We start from the raw sequence: 18,997 nt of genomic DNA on the forward strand, positions 1-18,997 counted from the left end.
GTCAAGCCGGATTGTAGTCATCGCGCTTGAACTTACCAACAAACAGAACAGTGCCCTGGGGGTGCCAGCACGCTGCCAAAGCATTTCACAGGCTTATTACATCTCTCTGCTTATGTGTGTCTCTCACGGGTTTGTCACATCTCACTGCTTATGTGTTTCTCTGTGTGAAAACATGAATCCCTCTCTTTATTCGACTGCATTTGCAATCGGAGGTTGCTACTTTAATTTTTCCCCTGACCCCCCCTAACTCGTCCACTCTCACGGGATGCAGCTGTTCTTCAAACCGAGGCTTAAACTAGAGGCAGCATAACGATAAATAGCCTTATTTCAAAGAAGGGGTGAAGTCTTTATCTTTGGCTGCGTGAAGGTCTTTGAACTGTTACAATGTCATACACATTCTGTGTGTGTGTTTTAGAGATCAGAGATGTTTGTATGGAGAAAGTACAAGTTGTCCTGAGTGCAGACAAAAAGTGAGTGACACTGTTGGCGCTGCCAGCCAGTAACCTTGCTTCAGCAAAACTCTATTTTTCAAATGCACAAAGAACGACATCATGCATATTCACATCATAACTCATAAATCGTATCAAATTGCGGGGCAACAGTGTAGCATAGTGGCTACGGAGAAGGACTTGTAACCAGAAAGTTGCCGGCTTGATTCCCTGCTGGGGCACTGCTGCTGTACACATGGGCAGGGTACTTAACCCACAATTGTTTCAGTAAATATCCAGCTGTATAAATGGATAACATTTTTAAAAGCTGTAACCAAAGCTGTAAGTCGCTCTGGATAAGAGTGTCTGCTAAATGCCTATAATGTAAAATAAAAATTAAGTTCCGTGTTATAATTTCGGTCAACAAAGCACCTGCAGCCCTGTCCTGGTCCAGCTGTAGCCCCCAACCGTCCTGCCCCAGCTGATCTCTGACCCCTGTGTCTCTCCCTGCAGATACCTGGCCTTGTACGCCTACAAGCCTCAGAAGGCTGACGAGCTGGAGCTGAGGAAGGGAGAGATGTACCGGGTGACTGAGAAGTGCCAGGATGGCTGGTTCAAGGGCACCTCCCTGTGCAGCGGCTCCTCGGGTGTCTTCCCAGGGAACTATGTCACGCCGGTGTCCAGGTGACGGGCTGCTCAGTGTGGACAACAAAGCTGAATGAAATAATTCATTTCATAAGGTTTTCAGGAGTCTAAGCTGGAGTGCTCCATGTGAATGACAGTGAAGTGTCATTCGTGGGGGTGCCAGTATAGCATAGCAGTTAAGGAGCAGGACTGGTAACGAAAGGTTGTCGGTCCGATTCCCCGCTAAGATACTGCTGTTGTACACTTGGGCAAGGTACTTAACCTCAGCAAATATCCAACTGTATAAATGTATAACGTGTAAAAATTGTAACCTATGTAAGTCGCTTTGCATAAGACTGTCTGCTAAATGCCAATAATTTAATGTAATGTTAAACTCATAGAGATGCTACAGATCCCTTAAAGTTTGCCTATAAGGATGCAAGGCAGGCAGCTGAAATGTTGCTGCCACACAGTGATTAGAATATATAGGACAGCAGTAATAGTCCAGCTAACACCAGCTGATTAACATACTGCAGGTGTGTGGCTCAAAGACAGACACTGCACTGCACCAAAGCAGACAAAAGCAATTACTGCACAAAAGTGGGCCACAGCCATTGGGGGCTGGTGGGGGAAAAAGAGCCCATGAAGGGTGAGGCGTTTCTTAAAGGTCATTCAGCGTGTCTGTATCTCACATCCTGACTGGAGCATTACTACAGAATTCCCTATGGTCAAAATGCTTACCGCACATGTACTGATTATACAGTATGTGTGTATTGTGTAGTTCTTGTTAGCTGTTGCAGACCATTTATGGAAAGGTTTAGGTCAGGGACAGTGAAATGAGTGTAGTCCTTGGTTATTGCTGGGACTTACTCTTGTGAGCAGCATGGTAACACCCCTCTCTTTGACAATCACAAGGCTTTGTGGTCAGAATGAAATTCACCTGCATCTGGACTCTTGAATGTAAACACCCTGATGTCATAAGTGTGGTATCTGAAAATCAGCAGCTTGTCCCCATGCGTTCAGGATTCAGCCACAGTGTCAGTTTCAGTGAGTAGATTTGTCTCATATTCCATGTCCACTGTTTACAAAAGCATACAATACAAGTAAACAATCCCCTTCCTTTTATTCCACCCACAGTAACTGGTGGCTCAAATGACTCAAAAGGGGGTATGAGATCTTCAAAAAGTCAAACCAAGGCAAAGAAATGCCCTGGAACTTTAATTAGCGCCTGTGATCTTCAGCAGTGTGCATGCCCTCTGGAAAAGTGCAAACAGAAGGGTTCCAGTGTGCTCTCGTTCTCTCAGTATGAGAACGACAGTGTGAATAGAACTGGCATCACCCAGTGTGCTTCAGCACATCCCAACTCACACATACACACACCATGAACCCAACACACACAGGCACACACAGACACACATACACACGCGCACACACACATGAACAGGTGCAGTTGGGAAACTAAACACATACCATTCTCTCACTTCAGGGAGCCCAAGTCCCCGAGGTGGGGCTAGCATCACTGAAAGGGAGGGGGTGCTGAAATGTGCAATGCGCTGTGCTTAGAAGAAATCTGTGCAATTGGATATAATCCAGGAAAAAGGCATGTATTTTTAGAAATTACTAATTGGCTTCATGAAGTCTCACATTCCCATCTTTAGAGGAATCCATGCCGGGCAAAATCGGCATCCCCTTTCAAAATTACACCCCCATTATATCAGTTCAAAGGTGCTCTGAAATGCTTTCAGCTTCTCTGCTTCCAAAACGTGTTTACCAAAGTTGCTACTTGGATTTTAAGTCATTTAAACAACATAAAAGTCTCTGATCTTGCTTCCTGTACCCCCTGCCTCGCCGTTCGGAAGATCCTCTCCATGGCATGTGGAAAAATATGGGAGAGCTGACAAAGTGCATAAACCAAAGTGAAGTACTTCTTTCATCTAGGACAACAACAGTCATTAGGACACATTGTGACATATGGAAATTTATGTTAGTGTCTGCAAAAATACACTCTCATGAGCGTGAGATGGACAGTCTAAAAAGTGCCCACTATACCACTGATTGTTCTGAGCCTGTTTTTCATTGATTTGCATGATTAACAAGTGGCAGTTTAAATAAGGATAATGCATTTTTGGCTGATGTTTTGACATTATCTCTGAATATTTAACATCACATTATTTTAACTGTAACAAAGACACTGGGTTACACTAAATGATTTTGATTTGAAGAAACAGATTAGAGATCAGTCTTTCTCCCAATGTTTATGTAAAATATTCATGTGCAGAAAGGGAAGACCACCACATTTTACACAGTTTACACAAATGTGTTCTCTGTGGATTAAACAGGGATCACTAAATTTGTAGATTAAATTGCATGCAAGATATTAAAAATAGATTCAAACCAATTTTATTTTCCAAAGTGCAAGCTCATGACCCTCCACTTGCCCAAAGAGTATAAATGACCCTGCAGTTTAGTGACCAGAGGCCTTCCAGACAAGACTCACTGCTTTAGTTTGGGGTATGAATGGATGAGTCTGATCCATTATTAGTTTAGGTGTGTGGACCATAGATGCGTGCAGTGCAGACATCATAGCTAATAACTTTGATTCCTGCAGCAAGCAACATCCTTCTCCAATACTCAGTTTAATTAATGTTCTCTGAGCTTTTAATCTTCACACACTTCGAGCAGCAGCCATTTTACACAAACTTTGATGAATTATTAATTAACATCAAGTTCCTGTTTCTTAATTGGATAAAGTGATATAAAACCCTAGCGGTATCAAATGGCTAGCCCTGACCCAAAGTCAAATTTAGAACTGTTTTATATTTAAACCTACATTCATACACGCCATAATTTCATGTCATTAAATAGGGATATTGGATTTCCAAAATATGCGTTGTACGTTACTGCAGATAGGTGTGGCATAATATTTTTTACTTAATAGAACGCAATGCAGCGTAGCTGCTGTGAGTGAATAAACATCATGCTGAGGTAAAGTCTGCAGGGGATGATTATCTGGCCTTGTCCTGAGGTTATTGTTAATCCTTACCCTTTTCCCCCTCTCTCCACAGGGCCCCATTCGCAATGGGACAGTCCCGTGCCTGTCTCTCCAGTTCGGCCCCGGTCTCAAAGGTGGTCCCCAGCTCCCCCGGGTCGGCCGGGCCCTCCAGTCCAGTGCTCCTGGGGTCCGCGACTCGCCCCATCCCTCCGCTGGCCAACGCCTCCTCGTCCCCGCCACTGCAGCCTGCAGCCATGCACCTGAAGAACTGCCTGCGTGTCTCCGGCCAGCAGGCGACCGGCCAGGCCCGCGCCTCCATGCAGCTGGGTGAGTTCAGCCCTGGCGCTCCGCGCGTAATGTGAGTTGCAGTCCAGTCGGAGCAAACTGTAGTTCTCCATCACTGGACTGACAGCTGGCCAGGCTCTCATTCTGGGATTTATGAAGTTTATCCATGTTTTCCTCATGTCTTTGCAACCTCTTTTTCAAAGTTCAACTGGAAAACTTTCACAACTTTCTCAATAAGACCAGGAGGGTTTTGTATAGACCGGTGTACAGTATTGTCTCGGAATTACCGTTCCACAGCTCCACTGTGTGAGTTTCTAGTGTAGCTGTAAATGTTCCCTTGGGGCAGCCTCTGAGGGGTCTCTTTGGGAACAGTGTTGATAATAACCTTATTTGTTCCCAGCATGTGTGTGAGTGTGACATCAGGCAGAGGTTGACTTATGGTGGTATAATGGTAGACTCCAGCATTTCAAGTCCTCCTTCACTCCCACTTGTTTAATTAAGCGCATATGGGAACATAGCAATAGCAGCCCTGGAGAGTTGCAGTAAGTCATTTTTTGTCTAATAATGCTCCATGTGAGCATCAGTGCAACAGTAAAATGTTGCACTGATTGGAGCAGGAAAGAGTAAGTAGAGCAAGCCCCATTGGTCAGATCTACAATACCAGTCAAAAGATTGGACACACATACTCATAGAAGGATTTTTCTTTATCTTTGCTATTTTCCACCTTTTAGAATAATAGTAAAAACATCACAACTATGAAATAACACAAATGGAATTATGCAGTGACCAAAAAAGTGTTGAACAAATCAGATCTGTCTGATTTTAGATTCTTCTTTAGATTTTAGATTCTTTAAAATATTTTTTTTTTTGGAAAAAAAAATCATACATAGGCATCAATGTCACTATTTATATATGTCTAATAAATACATTTCAAGCATTTAAGCATAAGTCTTTAGATCAGAATATCTTTGAATGCATGTTTCCCATTACCTTAATCAGATGTGTCCAAACTTTTGACTGGTATTGTATGTCTGGCTGACAGAAAAAGGAATGAACAGAGCAAATGGAATGCACTTCTGGAAATATCAAAATCATCAATGCCACAAGGACCATTGTACTTACTTTCTACATTGGAATGTCTTATAAATGACGTGGTCATCATTAAAATATTTAATGACATCACCATTTTATGAAAGGTTATTGCTGAATCCTGAACTGTTACCCTTTAGTATCTGGTTACACCTGCATTATAAACATTTTTCAGTTACTGTGATGTATCTTGACACAGCAGCATATTATGTTTGTAAAAATGTTAAGCAGGTCCACCAGTAGTTGTCATGCAGTGTTAAAAATAGCAGCACATCTGCAAAGAATGAAGTCACTTTGATCCTCAGTATATCTGAGTTATTGTGATGGTATCTCCACAGTCCTCACTGAATCTGGTCATACTGAACAGGTTAGTGTCTGGAAAAATGCTCACAGTGAATGTTGATTTTTTAAAAATATTATATAATTTTTATGTATTCACAAAAGTAAAGGTGTGTGTATTATGGTAACCTTAAGTTTCATTGTAGTGGTTTGCTTGGGGCAAAGTAATGATGAAGCCAACAACAACAATTTGACTACTCAAAAAACATAGTTTTCACAGTGTGGTTTGAATTAAATATCACTGTGCTTCATGTTGAGAAAAGGAAGCACTCTCACTTTTTTAAGACTAAACTTTCTCCTCAGACCAGATTTAATTCTCATGAATGACTATTAGTGTACATGTCCACAACTGAGCTTATGAACACAGTCCCTATATTATAACACATAAACCATGTAGTATGAATGCCAGGATGCTGTCCTGTAGCCTGACTGGTTTATTTGTAATGACACATGACACGATAATACTAAAGTTAGGACAGCTACAGCTGCCTTGTGTAATTGTAAACCTGGCAGGAGAGTTAAAGGGAGATATTGTGCATGGCTCAGCAAGGTTGTCAGACACTCTTACCATGTCTATGCTGATGCATATGTTTCATGTAAATTCACATTGAGCCAGTCCGAATGTGACGACTGATACATGTCAAATGTTAGGAAAAGTTCCGTCTGTGTATGTGCTGGCTCAGCCCTCCAGAGCTTTTCTGAGTGATCCGTATGAAGGAGTGATGAGCAGAAATCCCTGCTGTCTGGTTGACATCTGTGTCGCTCTTCTCCTTCTCCTTGGTGACAGTGCACAGTCCTCCCGCTGGCAGCCTGGAGCGCCCCACTGTAGCGGTCCCCCCTCTGCGCCCCCATAGCTCCCCAACCCGCTCCCCGGGCCCCTCTGCGCGCCCGTTCTCCATGGTGTCTCCCCAGCACCCGTCCCTGACCCCTGCCATTCCCCTCACCTCCGCTGCCGCGGCCATCACCCCGCCGAACGTCAGCGCCGCTCACCTCAACGGCGAGGTGCTGGCCAGCCCGCTGCAGCCCACCTCGCCTGCCCACCCCCAAGGTGCCGTGGCTAGCCTGCCCAAAATGGAGGAAAGGAAATCTGAAAAGGTGTGTCCTCATTTCCTGTTTCTCTTCTGCCAATGCCAATTCCTGCACCTCTGTCTGCACTTCCTGTCCCTGTGTGCCTGTACTGTACTAGTGACTGATATATGGTAGTATACTTGGCTTCCCTTGTCTAGTCAGGTTGCAGAGGTTAACTTAGGGTAGGGCTTGAATAGTTTTATGCTCACACTTACTGGTCTGTGAGTTTAGTTGGCCTGGTCTGACACATTCAACTACAACTTGAATGAATACGTGTACTGTTGTGCTGGAAGTCGCTCTGGATAAGAGCGTCTGCTAAATGAATGTAATGTAATGTACTTCTTACGTCTATCTGGTTGCCCTGCTTGTCTCTGTGTATCTATTCTTCCTGTCTGTCTGTGCTCAAGCCATAGAATTATGAACACAGTTGCACTAATTTGTCCTCATATTAGCACATTTTTCTCAATCCCGACAGTGCTGTCTGGGGCACTGATTTGAATACATGTTATGTGTTCTCAAGAATAAGAGCTTCAGGCAGATTAGACTCATTATACAAATAAGGCAATTTCCTATGCTGGTGAAACTCATTGTGTCTTAGTTTCCTAGACAGTGGCTCTCATGACATGTGAGGTGTATTTGTATCTGCTTCAGCAGGCTTCTATTTAGCATCAGTACCTTTTGTTATAATCATTATTGGAGGAGTTTCTTTGTTCTTACTGTGCCCCACCCTCATCAACTGACACAGAATGTTCAAAGAAGTGAAAACTAGTTCAAGCACATGTGATAAACTTTTTCTAGAGTGACATCCCAATGTCCTGATTTTTTGAACGCTCTGGTTTTAAAGCATATCTTCTCAGCAAAGTGTCTGTTGTGTTTACTGTACGTTGCCTCAACTGTGCCTTGAGCTCAAGCATATTAATGCAGCTGACTGTTATCAGTGGGTTGAGTTGCCCTCATTGTGTCTTTACCGTAGGTGTCCCACTGTTTTCTGTCACTTGCAAATCACCCATATTCAGCAGTCTGCCATTGCGTAGAATGTACGCGAATCTGAAACTGCTGGATATAAAATCTCAGCTGCAGAGCTAACGTATGATTTGTCTGCTGCAGCCAGATTTCACAGGCGTGATGTTATGGATTTGCTACTGTGTGTGAAGGGTCATCCATTCATCTCAATTACCATGCCTCATCCTCACAAGCGATGGCAGACTGAAATAGAGAATCGTCTTTTACATGGTTTTTAATGAGTATCGAGCTTGCCAGTTCAAACAAATCGTCCGTCAACAGCTTTTTTTTAACTTTGTTTGATTAGATGCATTGCACATAATTTGAATCACAGCAAGAGGATTTGAAAGATTTCAGAACTTGCTTTTAGCTTATTTAAAAAAGTTTGTTCTTAAGACTAAAAATGATGGTGTGAAGTGAAGAAAAGTTATTTTAATCTAATACATGGTGCACGTGAGTATTACATTATTGGCATTTAGCAGATACTCTTATCCAGAGCAACTTAGATTACATAGATTACAATTTTTATGTTACCCATTTATACAGCTGGACATTTACTGAGGTAATTCGATGTGAAGTACCTTGCCCAAGGGCACAACAGCAGTGCTCCAGCAGGGAATGAAACCGGCAACCTTTCGGTTATTTGTCCCGCTCCTTATCACTATGCTACATTGCCGCCCACAGTATGAATAGTGAAGGATGTACTTTCAAAAACATTTAATTCCTGATTTTTTTGCCCCTGTCATTGCCTTTTTGGTTTTTTGATGGTTTCTTGTGTCTGTCATTGCTCTCCTGACAGATTGTTTTACCATGTAAACATCTGATCTTTCCTATCATGCTCTTGAGCTGCAATTTTGAGCAATGCCAGCAGATGAGAAAAAAAGCTTGTGGATTGATTAATTTACAACACAACTAAAAAACAAAATTCTACTTACTCGGAAGAAGCAAAATACAAGACATGTGTTTGTTGTTGTTAATAGCATTGATTAATAGAGTTAGTACCATGAGTTTTTTTACCATGAGTGTTACTGAGGGGTGATCCAATCTTTCTTTTTAACTAGTCACAAGCCAGTGCTGATTACGTATCACTCTCATACTAGATACCATAATGGAACACGACTGGTTTGTGAAGGCTAGTTTTTACTTGAACAAAGATTAAAGAAGCCAACATGGTGAAATAAGGATTCCAACATCTTTGCAGTATGTGAACCAGAGATTTCAGTTCACATCAGATGGCAGGCATTGTGAAATTGCTCCGTACTCGCATACATTTTTTTTTATACTGTACTGTAAATCCATTTTCATTGCTTTCATCAGGAATCGTTGACAAAAATGTTTGAAAACTGAATTATTCTCTTACCGTAGGTGAAGGCCCGTGGCAGAATTTATCATAAATTGTTGGCAGGTATTGAGAGTATGCTTTGGCTGCTGCTATGCATTCTGGATGCCCTGACAAGCTGTATTACACTAATCCTTTTCCATTGTCCTCATCTGATCACATTCCTGATGGTCTGGCTTAACGTGCGCTTCCCCAGGTGAACAAATGCCTACTTGCCATGTTGTGTATCTCTCGTGGAGTTATGTCATTCTGACATTGCCTGCCATTTTCTGTATTTTTTCTTGAGACTTGAGCCATTTTGACAACAGTCTGAGACTGGTGATGACATCAGCGTATTAGTCATATCAGTCAGTTCCTCCGCATTCAGTGCAGTAATATGGGAATACATACTCTTTAGGGAAAGTTACAGTATGCTTGTGACATTTTTGATAAAAAAAAAATCATCAGCAAAAATATAGTAGCCAGCAGCAGGAAGATGGGGCTGTGAAAAGGAGTGCACAGACAAGGTAGGCTCTGCCTCGGCTGTTGTCAGCCTGTCTGGCAGATTTCTCAGTGTTGATTATTCACAGAGAATAAGCTCAACCTCACCTCCAGCACCAGCATCCAACAACAATAATAATAAGTCAAGGTTGTGGCCTGTAAGCCGTGGCAGAAAGGCAGTTGTTTTGGGGGGGTGCGCAGTAGCAGAGGTAAGCTTGTTTTTGGGGCAGTGGCAAAAGTGAGTTTTTGAGATACGCATTGGCATGTTTGTTGTTGGGATCTGCAGTAGTATATGTAAGGATGTTTTCCTGGTAGGGGCTTGGCTTCCAGCAGCAGATAGAAATGGTGCGTGTGGTGTGCTATTGTATGTATGTGGTTTCCAAAGAATCACAAGAAAAACCCCACTCCATCACTGAGGAGACACAAGGTCATTTACAGGGAACAGCTTGAGACATGATCTCCTGGGACAGACTGACACACTGATAGATGCTTTCCCCTACCCAAAGGCAGAGAGCCAGTCTGTGACACTTTTCCACAGTAGTAATTATACGGGTCGTAAACCTGTACAGAGTGTGTATCTCTGATTGTCCTGGGTGCAATATACAGCCTGCTTGTTTATTCATTGCTGTGTTAAGTGTAAATTACAGGCATGATTTAACTATATGTTTAATACATATTCATTGGAATCCTCTAGGCTGAATTAATGATACAATTATATTTTTATTGAATGAGTGCTGTATAAATTCTAAAAATAAGATCAACTGTTTGGCAACCATACATAGGAAGCATAAGTGATGTTTGAACTGTAATTCCTGGGTTGCAAAAAAAAAAGAAAACAACCCCACAAGGTGCAGTACATTCTATGGGAAAATATGTCTGCAATATTACATCCTGCCGAGTTACCACAGAATTACACTGTATGTCAAAGATCAGCGACACTCTCCACTGACTTAAATTGACAAATGAGGTGAGGTGCACCAGGAGGCTGGCTTGAAGGCAAAGACATGCTAGCTGTTTAACAGCCCTTTTCTTAGACCCTTACAAAGCCTAACTGTTTAACAAGTGTAGCTAGGGATTTCTGTCCCTAATCAATCAAGCCCAACTACTGACAGAGGCCTGTATGGTTTGCATTAACACAGAGCATCACAAGATACCTGCTATTAACACACTTTGCCCTGCTTAGAAATGGGACAGCTGACAGGGTGAGAGAGGAAGAACTTACTGTTATTTTCCATTCCCAACAGCGTAATGCTTCTAAAGATAAATGTTGGTTGTCCTCCCAGATATCCCCTTGAACACACGACACACAGGCAGTCTCTGTTTCTATGTTTGTGTTGTGTTTGTCTTTGGAGCCATGCCTTTGTCTCACCTGCTTCTTCTCTTGGTGCCTGTGTCCTCATTTTATGACATTCCGTATAATTCAAACTGTTACAGTTAACAGTAAGTTGCTTGTGTGTTTTAAGCCCCCCTGTGGTCAGCCTGTGAACTGCACAGGAGACTGTCTGGGGGTGCTCAGCTAAGTTGAAGCCTTCTCAGATGTCAATTGGGTGGCTTTCAAGGGTAAAGGCAGACAGTGCTTGTAGCAATGCTGGTTGCGTAAACTCACAGTAATACTCCACAAAACAAGAAAACTGGTCCATTACCAGGAGGAGGGTGTTAAAGGAGTCAGTGTCCCTCGTATGATTGAATTACTGATGTTATGCATAGCTCTTGTTTTTCCCCAAAATGAGGCATTAGTGCTGAATTTCGTATGCAGGGTCCTTTGTTATTTTAACTGAGCCCTTACATGATGATGTCACATGAGGTGTAATGCGTTTTGCCTCTGAAAATAATTTGAGAGAACACAATATTTTTATCAATGAGCATCTGAGTTCTGTTCTTACCTCTTAATTTCTGCAGATATAATTTGTGTGTGAATGCGTGTTGTCCTTCTGTGTGTGTGTCCAATTGTGTGTAATTACATGTTGTTTTGCATGTTTGTGTCTGAAATTACATGTTTTCTTTGAGTATGTGTGTGTTTCTTCTCTCCACAGAAAGAGAAGAAGAGCGGAGGCCTCCTGAAGCTGCTCTCGGGCGCGGCAGCGAAGAAGAAGTCCCGCTCCCCTCCGTCGGTGTCCCCCACCCACGAGCCCCAGCCGCAGGCGGCCGCCGAGGCCCTGGTGCACGGAGCCGTGGGGCCCGAGCTGCACTCCATATCCAGCCACGGCCGGGCAGGGTCCTGCCCCATCGAGAGCGAGATGCAGGGGGCCATGGGCATGGAGCCCCTGCACAGGAAGTCCGGGTCCTTGGACCTCAACTTCTCAGTGTCGCCCCCGGCGCGCCAGCCCTGTGCCTCCCTGCTCGCGTTCCGCCCTGAGCCCAAACCCTTGTCCCGAGAGAGGTACGTGATTTACTGCCCACAAATGCGGCTTACTGTTTTTTTTCATACACTTTTCTGTTTGTCTTGTTGTTGACGCAGTGCCCATTTGAAAGCGATTGACACCAGGAGTCGTACTTGGATCAGAGCTGTGAAAACAGTCTAAATAGGATATATATTTGTGCAAAACATGAAACATCCTGGATGTGGGCATTGGCAGAGGAAATATATTTCACTAAATTAAAATGACTAAGAAAATTGCTTATAGCACTATATTATTTGCATCAGAAGAAGTGTGAGGGAGGAAAGGCCCCCCATGGTGCAGTGCTGTGTTTTGATGTGGAGATCACACTCAGAATCTTTAATTCCATTCCTCCTGCACAAAACATCTCCAGCAATCATTTTGAGTCAGATTAAGCCAACACTCTCCGCGTTCCTTCAGTCCAGTCTGAGCTGTGGAGGTATTTAAAGTGACAGCATCCTTTGCCACGTGCACGCACACACCCACAGACACTTTAATATAGTCCAAAACATTGGTAGGTAGCTAGTTATAGACTTGACTGATCCATCAGTCACCATTTGCAGAGCTGCTGTGTAGAAATATGAGCAAAGTGATTCTTGATTTTCCTCTCCCTACATAGAAGCATGCATTGTCTTTGTAGTGACCTTATGAGCTCTCTGTGTGTTCTTACCTCACATGTGCACATACCCAGTTTTTTCACCTCTGAGCCATGTTCTCATACTCTTATTCCATACCTAAAACGCATGAATAATTTGGCAGTTTCCCGGTAATGCAGCTGGCTCCTCTGGAGCTGTATTCCACAGGAAAACAGCATGAGGAGGATCGAACACGGGGTCTCCGCCCAATGTTTGTCAGGCTGTCTTTCTGTAACGAGAGGTAGTCCAGGACCTGAGGAAGCACCCCTGGGCCAGGGAGAAATATAATAACTGCAGAGCTGCATCCTCCCTGTGCTCTCTCAGCTGACTGCCTCTGTCTGTGCCTCTAATGCAGAGGAATCATGGCAGCCCACATCCCTCAGTGCACTGAGCTCCCGGCCTTCCACGGCAGGTCTCTGTTCCAATGCGGCACCGCTCCCTGAGAGTCAGCCAGGTTTTTAATTCCAATTAGCACCCCTCAACATTTTTGGAAGTCTCAATATGACATGCTCAGAGGAGTTCCCACCCTGAAATAGCCACAGCCAACATGGAGGACGGAGCTGTGTACAAAGACTTTTACCCAAAATCTTGGTGCAGTCTTTCAGAGAAAAGGGTTAGGCCTTATCATTAGAGGAGCATAGAGGCACCCCCCTGAGAGGAACATATTGATGTAAACATTCACAATAGCACTTGCAGCATTGACATGGAAAACACCTTATTTCTAAGTTAAGTAGCATTCAGTAAGCTTTACACAGCAAATTGTTCTACTGGGGAAGCTAAAGCGAGCTATCATTTTATCACAGTATTGAACTGGTATTGCCCCAGTGAGAGCCTGGCACAGCATTTGAGTAGCTATCTGTTTCAAACAGGGCAACAGTAATCCAGTCTGGATGTTAGTACCGATAGTCTCTGAAAAAGCCAGTAAGCTCAGTGCTCTGATTCCAAAAATAAAAATAGCACACTATCTACACCACATTGTTCTCGAAAGTAAACTCTGCAACTGTCTGTGCCCTGACACACCACATGAGTGTTGAAATCAAGGTGTGGGACTCCACTGCTGTACTGTAAACTCAGCAGGTGACAAAAAAGAGAAAAAACTGAAAATAAATCTTCCGCATAGGCATTTAATCTAAACTTCACAGTTCTCTCATTTAGGTTTAGTGTACATGGGTCTTATTTCTGTTCTCAGACAAAAATGAAAACTATAATAGGGAATCAAGTGAAGGAAAGTAACAGAAAAATCAAACAATTATCAAACAAAGACTTAATTTGCAGTGTTTCCAGTCAAACAAATTTTCAAGTCAAGATGAAGGAATTTAAAACAAATGTGTGAGGAGCACACTGGCTAGTGCAGTGGGACACTGTGTCCCTCAACACCTGTGACAGTGTTGCAGTTCACAAGCAAACAGCGCATTACTTTGGAATCTTTCCCTACAGTTTGGGCTGTCACGTTTGTGAGGAGAAATGATCAATTCAGTTTCCTTTCACTTTGAAAGCAGAAGATTGAATGTAGCTGGTCAGTGCAGCGATATTGCCTCAATTTCGCAAGAGCCGCTACAGGCTTTCCTGAGCCATTACAGGGACACAATTCATTCCCCACCATAGAAAATCAATTCAGAAATGACATGCACCATTTAGCTACTGTATCCATTCTTAGTCACCTCTGTCACACATGGCAATTCTGCGCAGTTGTGTGAATAAGAGTTCTATGATGATCGTCTTTGTATAGTGGGCTGGCCTGCAGTCCTTTGTTAGTCTGTTATGCATGAAGTCAATATACATTTTAGAGGAGGGGTTTGGTAACTTGTCACTGATTGGATGTGTAAGAATTCTGCTAAATACAATTTTTGTTATAACAGAATGTATTTGGCAGAGATACAGTACTAGTAAAAAGTTTGGACACACCTGATGGGGATAATGGGAAACATGCATTCAAAGATATTCTGATATGCTTGAATGCTTGGAATTTGTTTCTTAAGCAAATATAAATCGTGAAGTTGATGCCTATGTATGAAATTCTTTCCAAAAAATTTTATTAAAAATATTTTTGAAGAATCGAAAATGTAAGATCATTTTGATTTGGTCACTGCATTTCTGCATCACTGCAATTCTGATGGCTTTACTATTATTCTAAAATGTGAAAAATAGTAAAAATAAAGAAAGAAGAGTGTGTCCAAACATTTGACTGGTACTGTATTTCAACAGATTGGTTTACTAACAATGGAGGTTGTGACAACACGGTGAACGAAACTGAGTGACCTGGCTGTAGAGTATCATTAATAGGATTGGAAGAGCTGAGGAATGGTTATTGTGCATCAGGAAAGATATGTAAAATTCTGGCTTTCAGTGGTACTTGCACTGCAGGTGGGTGTGATCAGCTTGTTAGGGGGATTTCAGAAAGACAGTATGTGTTTGTCAGTGTGATTTATGGATGATTCCCTCTGTGCTGTCCATGAGAGACTGGGAGACTTTGGGCCCAGACAGTGACACATGCTGTGCTCACACTATGAGATGACATATCCGCATTCACTGTCAAAAAGTGAAGCCTCACTTAAAATAATTCCACTGGGCAAAGATGGTGGAGACAATACAGTGCAACTAACACAAGGCCCACTGGCTCGTGGAAACTGTCTCGCTTATCCTCATTTTGATGTTTGTTGTAAAAAATAAAATGAAGGATTTGTCTGCTTTCACAGAAAGGAACTGTAAATCCAGAACATCAAAGGCTCAAAGTTTCTGCTTGTATTCTACAGGACACTTGAATAAAGAAAAAAAAACATAAATCAAGAGAACATCAGAATTTTATTTTGTTTCATAGATGTGGATTACATTTAGCTTTATGGCCTCTCTCCAAAGTCGTGTGGGTCCTCATGGTCCTGTGTCCCTCTCCTCAGGTATCGCGTGGTGGTGTCCTACCCCCCTCAGAGTGAGGCAGAGATCGAGCTGAAGGAGGGCGATATTGTCTTTGTGCACAAAAAGCGGGAGGACGGCTGGTACAAAGGCACCCTCCAGCGCACCGGGCGCACCGGCCTGTTTCCCGGCAGCTTTGTGGAGAGCTTCTGAGGGGGAAAGACTCGGTGCAGAGGCAGCCGCAGGACTGCCCCAGGAGAGGGCCTTTTCTAAACAGGCACTCAGAGGACAGCCCCCAAGAGACGGCATTTTCTAAACGATTGCTCAGACAAAGCGCCAAGACTGGGCCTTCTCCAGGCTCCTCGTGAGTGCTCATTGGTAACAACATGGAGAGGACTTTAGCCCATTTGTATGAATATACCTTGAATATACCATCAGAAGAGGGGTGTTTCTGTATGGGCACACATGTGGCACACATGTGGCCCCATTGGTGTCCCCACATTACTAACCTCAGATGATTGGCATCATAGCACAGGGAGCACAAACAGATAAGAAGAGGAAAATCCTAATCATTCACTGCCAGTGTTAGTGATGTTACTTTCCCTCAAAGAAGAAAGCACAGAGAGGTCTTTAATGCTGACTGCAGTCAAATTCACCATCATAGACAGATGCATACAAATGAGCCCAGACTGGTACGGAAAGAAGGGGTATGTCACCGATCCCCCAGAATCCCCCACCCCCACCCCCAGCTCACACAGAGGCCTGGCTCCAGCAGTGCCTTCCATCCCAGAGCTGCCGACACCAGAACCAGCATCCCACCATGGCACCCAGGACCGCCTGACCTCTGCTCTCCTGAGGGACCGCTGAAGCTTTTGCAAATGTAGTGCTTTTTGTCATCTCTATTTTACTGTAAGTTATTATGAAACAGCTGCAGTGAACTGTATGGAAGCTGCCTGCATGGGTCACAGAGGAGACTAGGTCAGTGTTACTTATGGGTTCGTATCCCAGCCAAACCAGAGTGCACTATAGGCAAATGTCTCACAGTAAAGGTAGAGGGGAGCTCATGAGAGGCCTGGGGAGGTCTGCACTTAAATGCAGTGCTGCAGAATATTGCCTCGTTATGTAGGAGGTTTGGATTTTTGCACATGAGAGGACTGGCATTGATATGTTTACCTCCTTGTTGGTACAGTACATTGTGACTATAGTCAAGTCTGGGTGTAATATATAAGCACATCTTCAGTTCATGAAGAACATCTAGCCAACATGACAGCTGTTCCCCAGGGGAAAAAAATCACTCATTGCTAGAAAGTTAATATAGCACACTTTAAAGCACAATTTCTATTTTACCCATAATGCTTGAATTTTTCATCAGCTAAACCTGACTGTTTACAAATACAATTGCTTATTCTGGGTCAGGAGTACATTTTGAATACAGGCTACATTTTAAATGGATGAACTTTGGATTTGTGAACACTCTGATCATAATATATACTGGCTGGCAAGTGGCATTTTTCAACTTCGTACAAGTACTGTACTATAGTACTGTAGTATAGTACTTCTAAAATCAATCATATTCAATAAGCTTGGATGGGATGTGACTGATGGAATGATTTTGTGTCATAATAGTAGACATTAAAAAAAAAAAATCAACTTGCTAATAATTTGCTCAATAGTGATACACATTTCTGTGGCAACACTGTGACAAAAAATCCAAATTCATTTTCATCAGCAAACGAGTTATTTTGCTGTGAATATCTGATACAGTTCCTATATCTTGCACAGAAGATTGTAGCGGTGAAGAGACGGTGCTGTAAATTACCTTTACCTAGTTTATCTAATTATGCTTTAAAAAGGCTGCGCAGACTTCACCATGCACAAATCGAGAAGGGCAGAAGGGAGAGGGATAGAACCCATGTGTCTTATAGATGCTATGAAATAGTCATCCATTTTGGTGCTCCTATATTGTTCTCATTAATGCTTGTTATAAAAGCGTGTCTTGAAGAGCCACGTCATAAAACATCTGGAAGTTTCTTTGATGCTTGTTTTATTCTGGTTCCTACAATTTCTCTCTGAGGGAAGGACCTCTGTGGACCCACAGCCTTTGTCCAGAGGTGTGAAGACTGGTGAGGTTTGAGTGTTTGCACAGCGGAAGCAACTGGTGCCAAAAGCACATTCTTGCTATTCTAGGCTTCCCAATGTAGGGTGGACAAGAGTAGTGTTTGGCAGAAGCACAAGGAGCAGCTCTCCTTGTTAAGGACACATGACTACATTGTCACATCGGTATCTGTGTGTTAAAATATAAAGTCAAAGAACCTCAAATCAGTCAACTGTGAATGGTGTAAAACTATACAATAGTTCTTGTACTGGAGAGCAGAAAAGGGATTAAAAGTAAACGTGGTATATTATTATTGTATATTATGGTATATCATTATATTAGTATAATATAATGGAACAGAGACTCGACTCCTTCCATCGTCTGTCCAAACTTAAGTAAGTAATAGATAGACACACAGGAGCATTTGACCTCATGGTCAGTATTGCCTACTCCATGGAAACATTAACCAGGGGCACTGTGATTGATACCCTAGCCTTGGGATACAGGCCTTGAACAAAACTTATTCCCAGCCTACCTGGTAATAGCTCTTCATTAGGCTTATGAGCAGAGAGGGAGTTGAACCTCTCCCATTCAGGGCCTCATAGGTAATGACACAGCAAGCTGGTGCAGGAAAGGCATTGACAGATTTATGGGTCCTCCTGAAGGCAGTGTGGGCCTCTATCCCTCTCTGTGTTTAGAGTCATGCTCCACATCTATGAGGTTTCAGGTCTCAGGTTTCTGTAGCTGGTCTGAGGTGCTGGGCTCTTCTGTTCCATCCCAGCATCCTTCACTTTGTGTTGAATGAAGACAGAGAGCAAGGCCTTGATTTTATTTAAAGCAGATCTGTTGAAAGACTTTTTTGTGCGTCTATATCCAATTCCTGTGTGTTTTCTTTTGACACTATGATTAGGGCCAAGCCCAGGGCCGTGGATTTGTCGTTCTGCTGGTTGAAGTAAAGCACAACCTCATCTCTACATGTAAGAGGCAGCACTTCCTCATGTTGACCCAGGCAGGGGGGGAGAGCACTGCAGCTGTCTACCATCTTGGTATTACTGTTCTCCTGCATCCTCTATGGGGCCGTGCCCCTTTCAGGACGTTGCGCGCTGGTGACAAGCTTGCGCGTGCTCTGCTGAGAAAGGGTTAACTGAACATCAAAGATGTGCATAATTATTGGTAGTACTTTTACATTATTGATAAAAATCTCTATTGTGGCATTGTATTTTGGCAAGATGCTGAGGCTCAGCCCTCTGGGGAATGGCTTCTCAGTGCTGGTATTCTTGCATTTGGCCTTGTGTTCATTTTCTTGCCATTTTGTATTAACAACCTGTGGTTTGTTTGTTTTGGGTTGTTGTTTTTTTTTTTTCAGTCAAGCGCATTTTAGCAATAAATGCCT

The 18,997-nt window shown here is 43.0% G+C and overlaps 1 protein-coding gene across 1 annotated transcript in view; it reads left to right on the forward strand.

Annotated features, from left to right (window-relative positions):
- The window catches only part of LOC118789350 (E3 ubiquitin-protein ligase SH3RF3-like), a 97,237-nt gene extending 80,226 nt beyond the window's left edge, over positions 1–17,011 (forward strand). The window contains exons 6-10 of the mRNA XM_036545732.1: positions 942–1,112; positions 4,118–4,371; positions 6,545–6,852; positions 11,680–12,026; positions 15,554–17,011. Of these exons, the coding sequence (XP_036401625.1) occupies positions 942–1,112; positions 4,118–4,371; positions 6,545–6,852; positions 11,680–12,026; positions 15,554–15,722 (1,249 nt within the window). The 3' untranslated portion in view covers positions 15,723–17,011. The remainder of the gene's footprint in view (positions 1–941; positions 1,113–4,117; positions 4,372–6,544; positions 6,853–11,679; positions 12,027–15,553) is intronic.
- Positions 17,012–18,997: the final 1,986 nt, after the last annotated feature.

The sequence above is a fragment of the Megalops cyprinoides genome, chromosome 14 (genome assembly GCF_013368585.1).
Source record: "Megalops cyprinoides isolate fMegCyp1 chromosome 14, fMegCyp1.pri, whole genome shotgun sequence".
Classification (NCBI taxonomy): Eukaryota; Metazoa; Chordata; class Actinopteri; order Elopiformes; family Megalopidae; genus Megalops; species Megalops cyprinoides.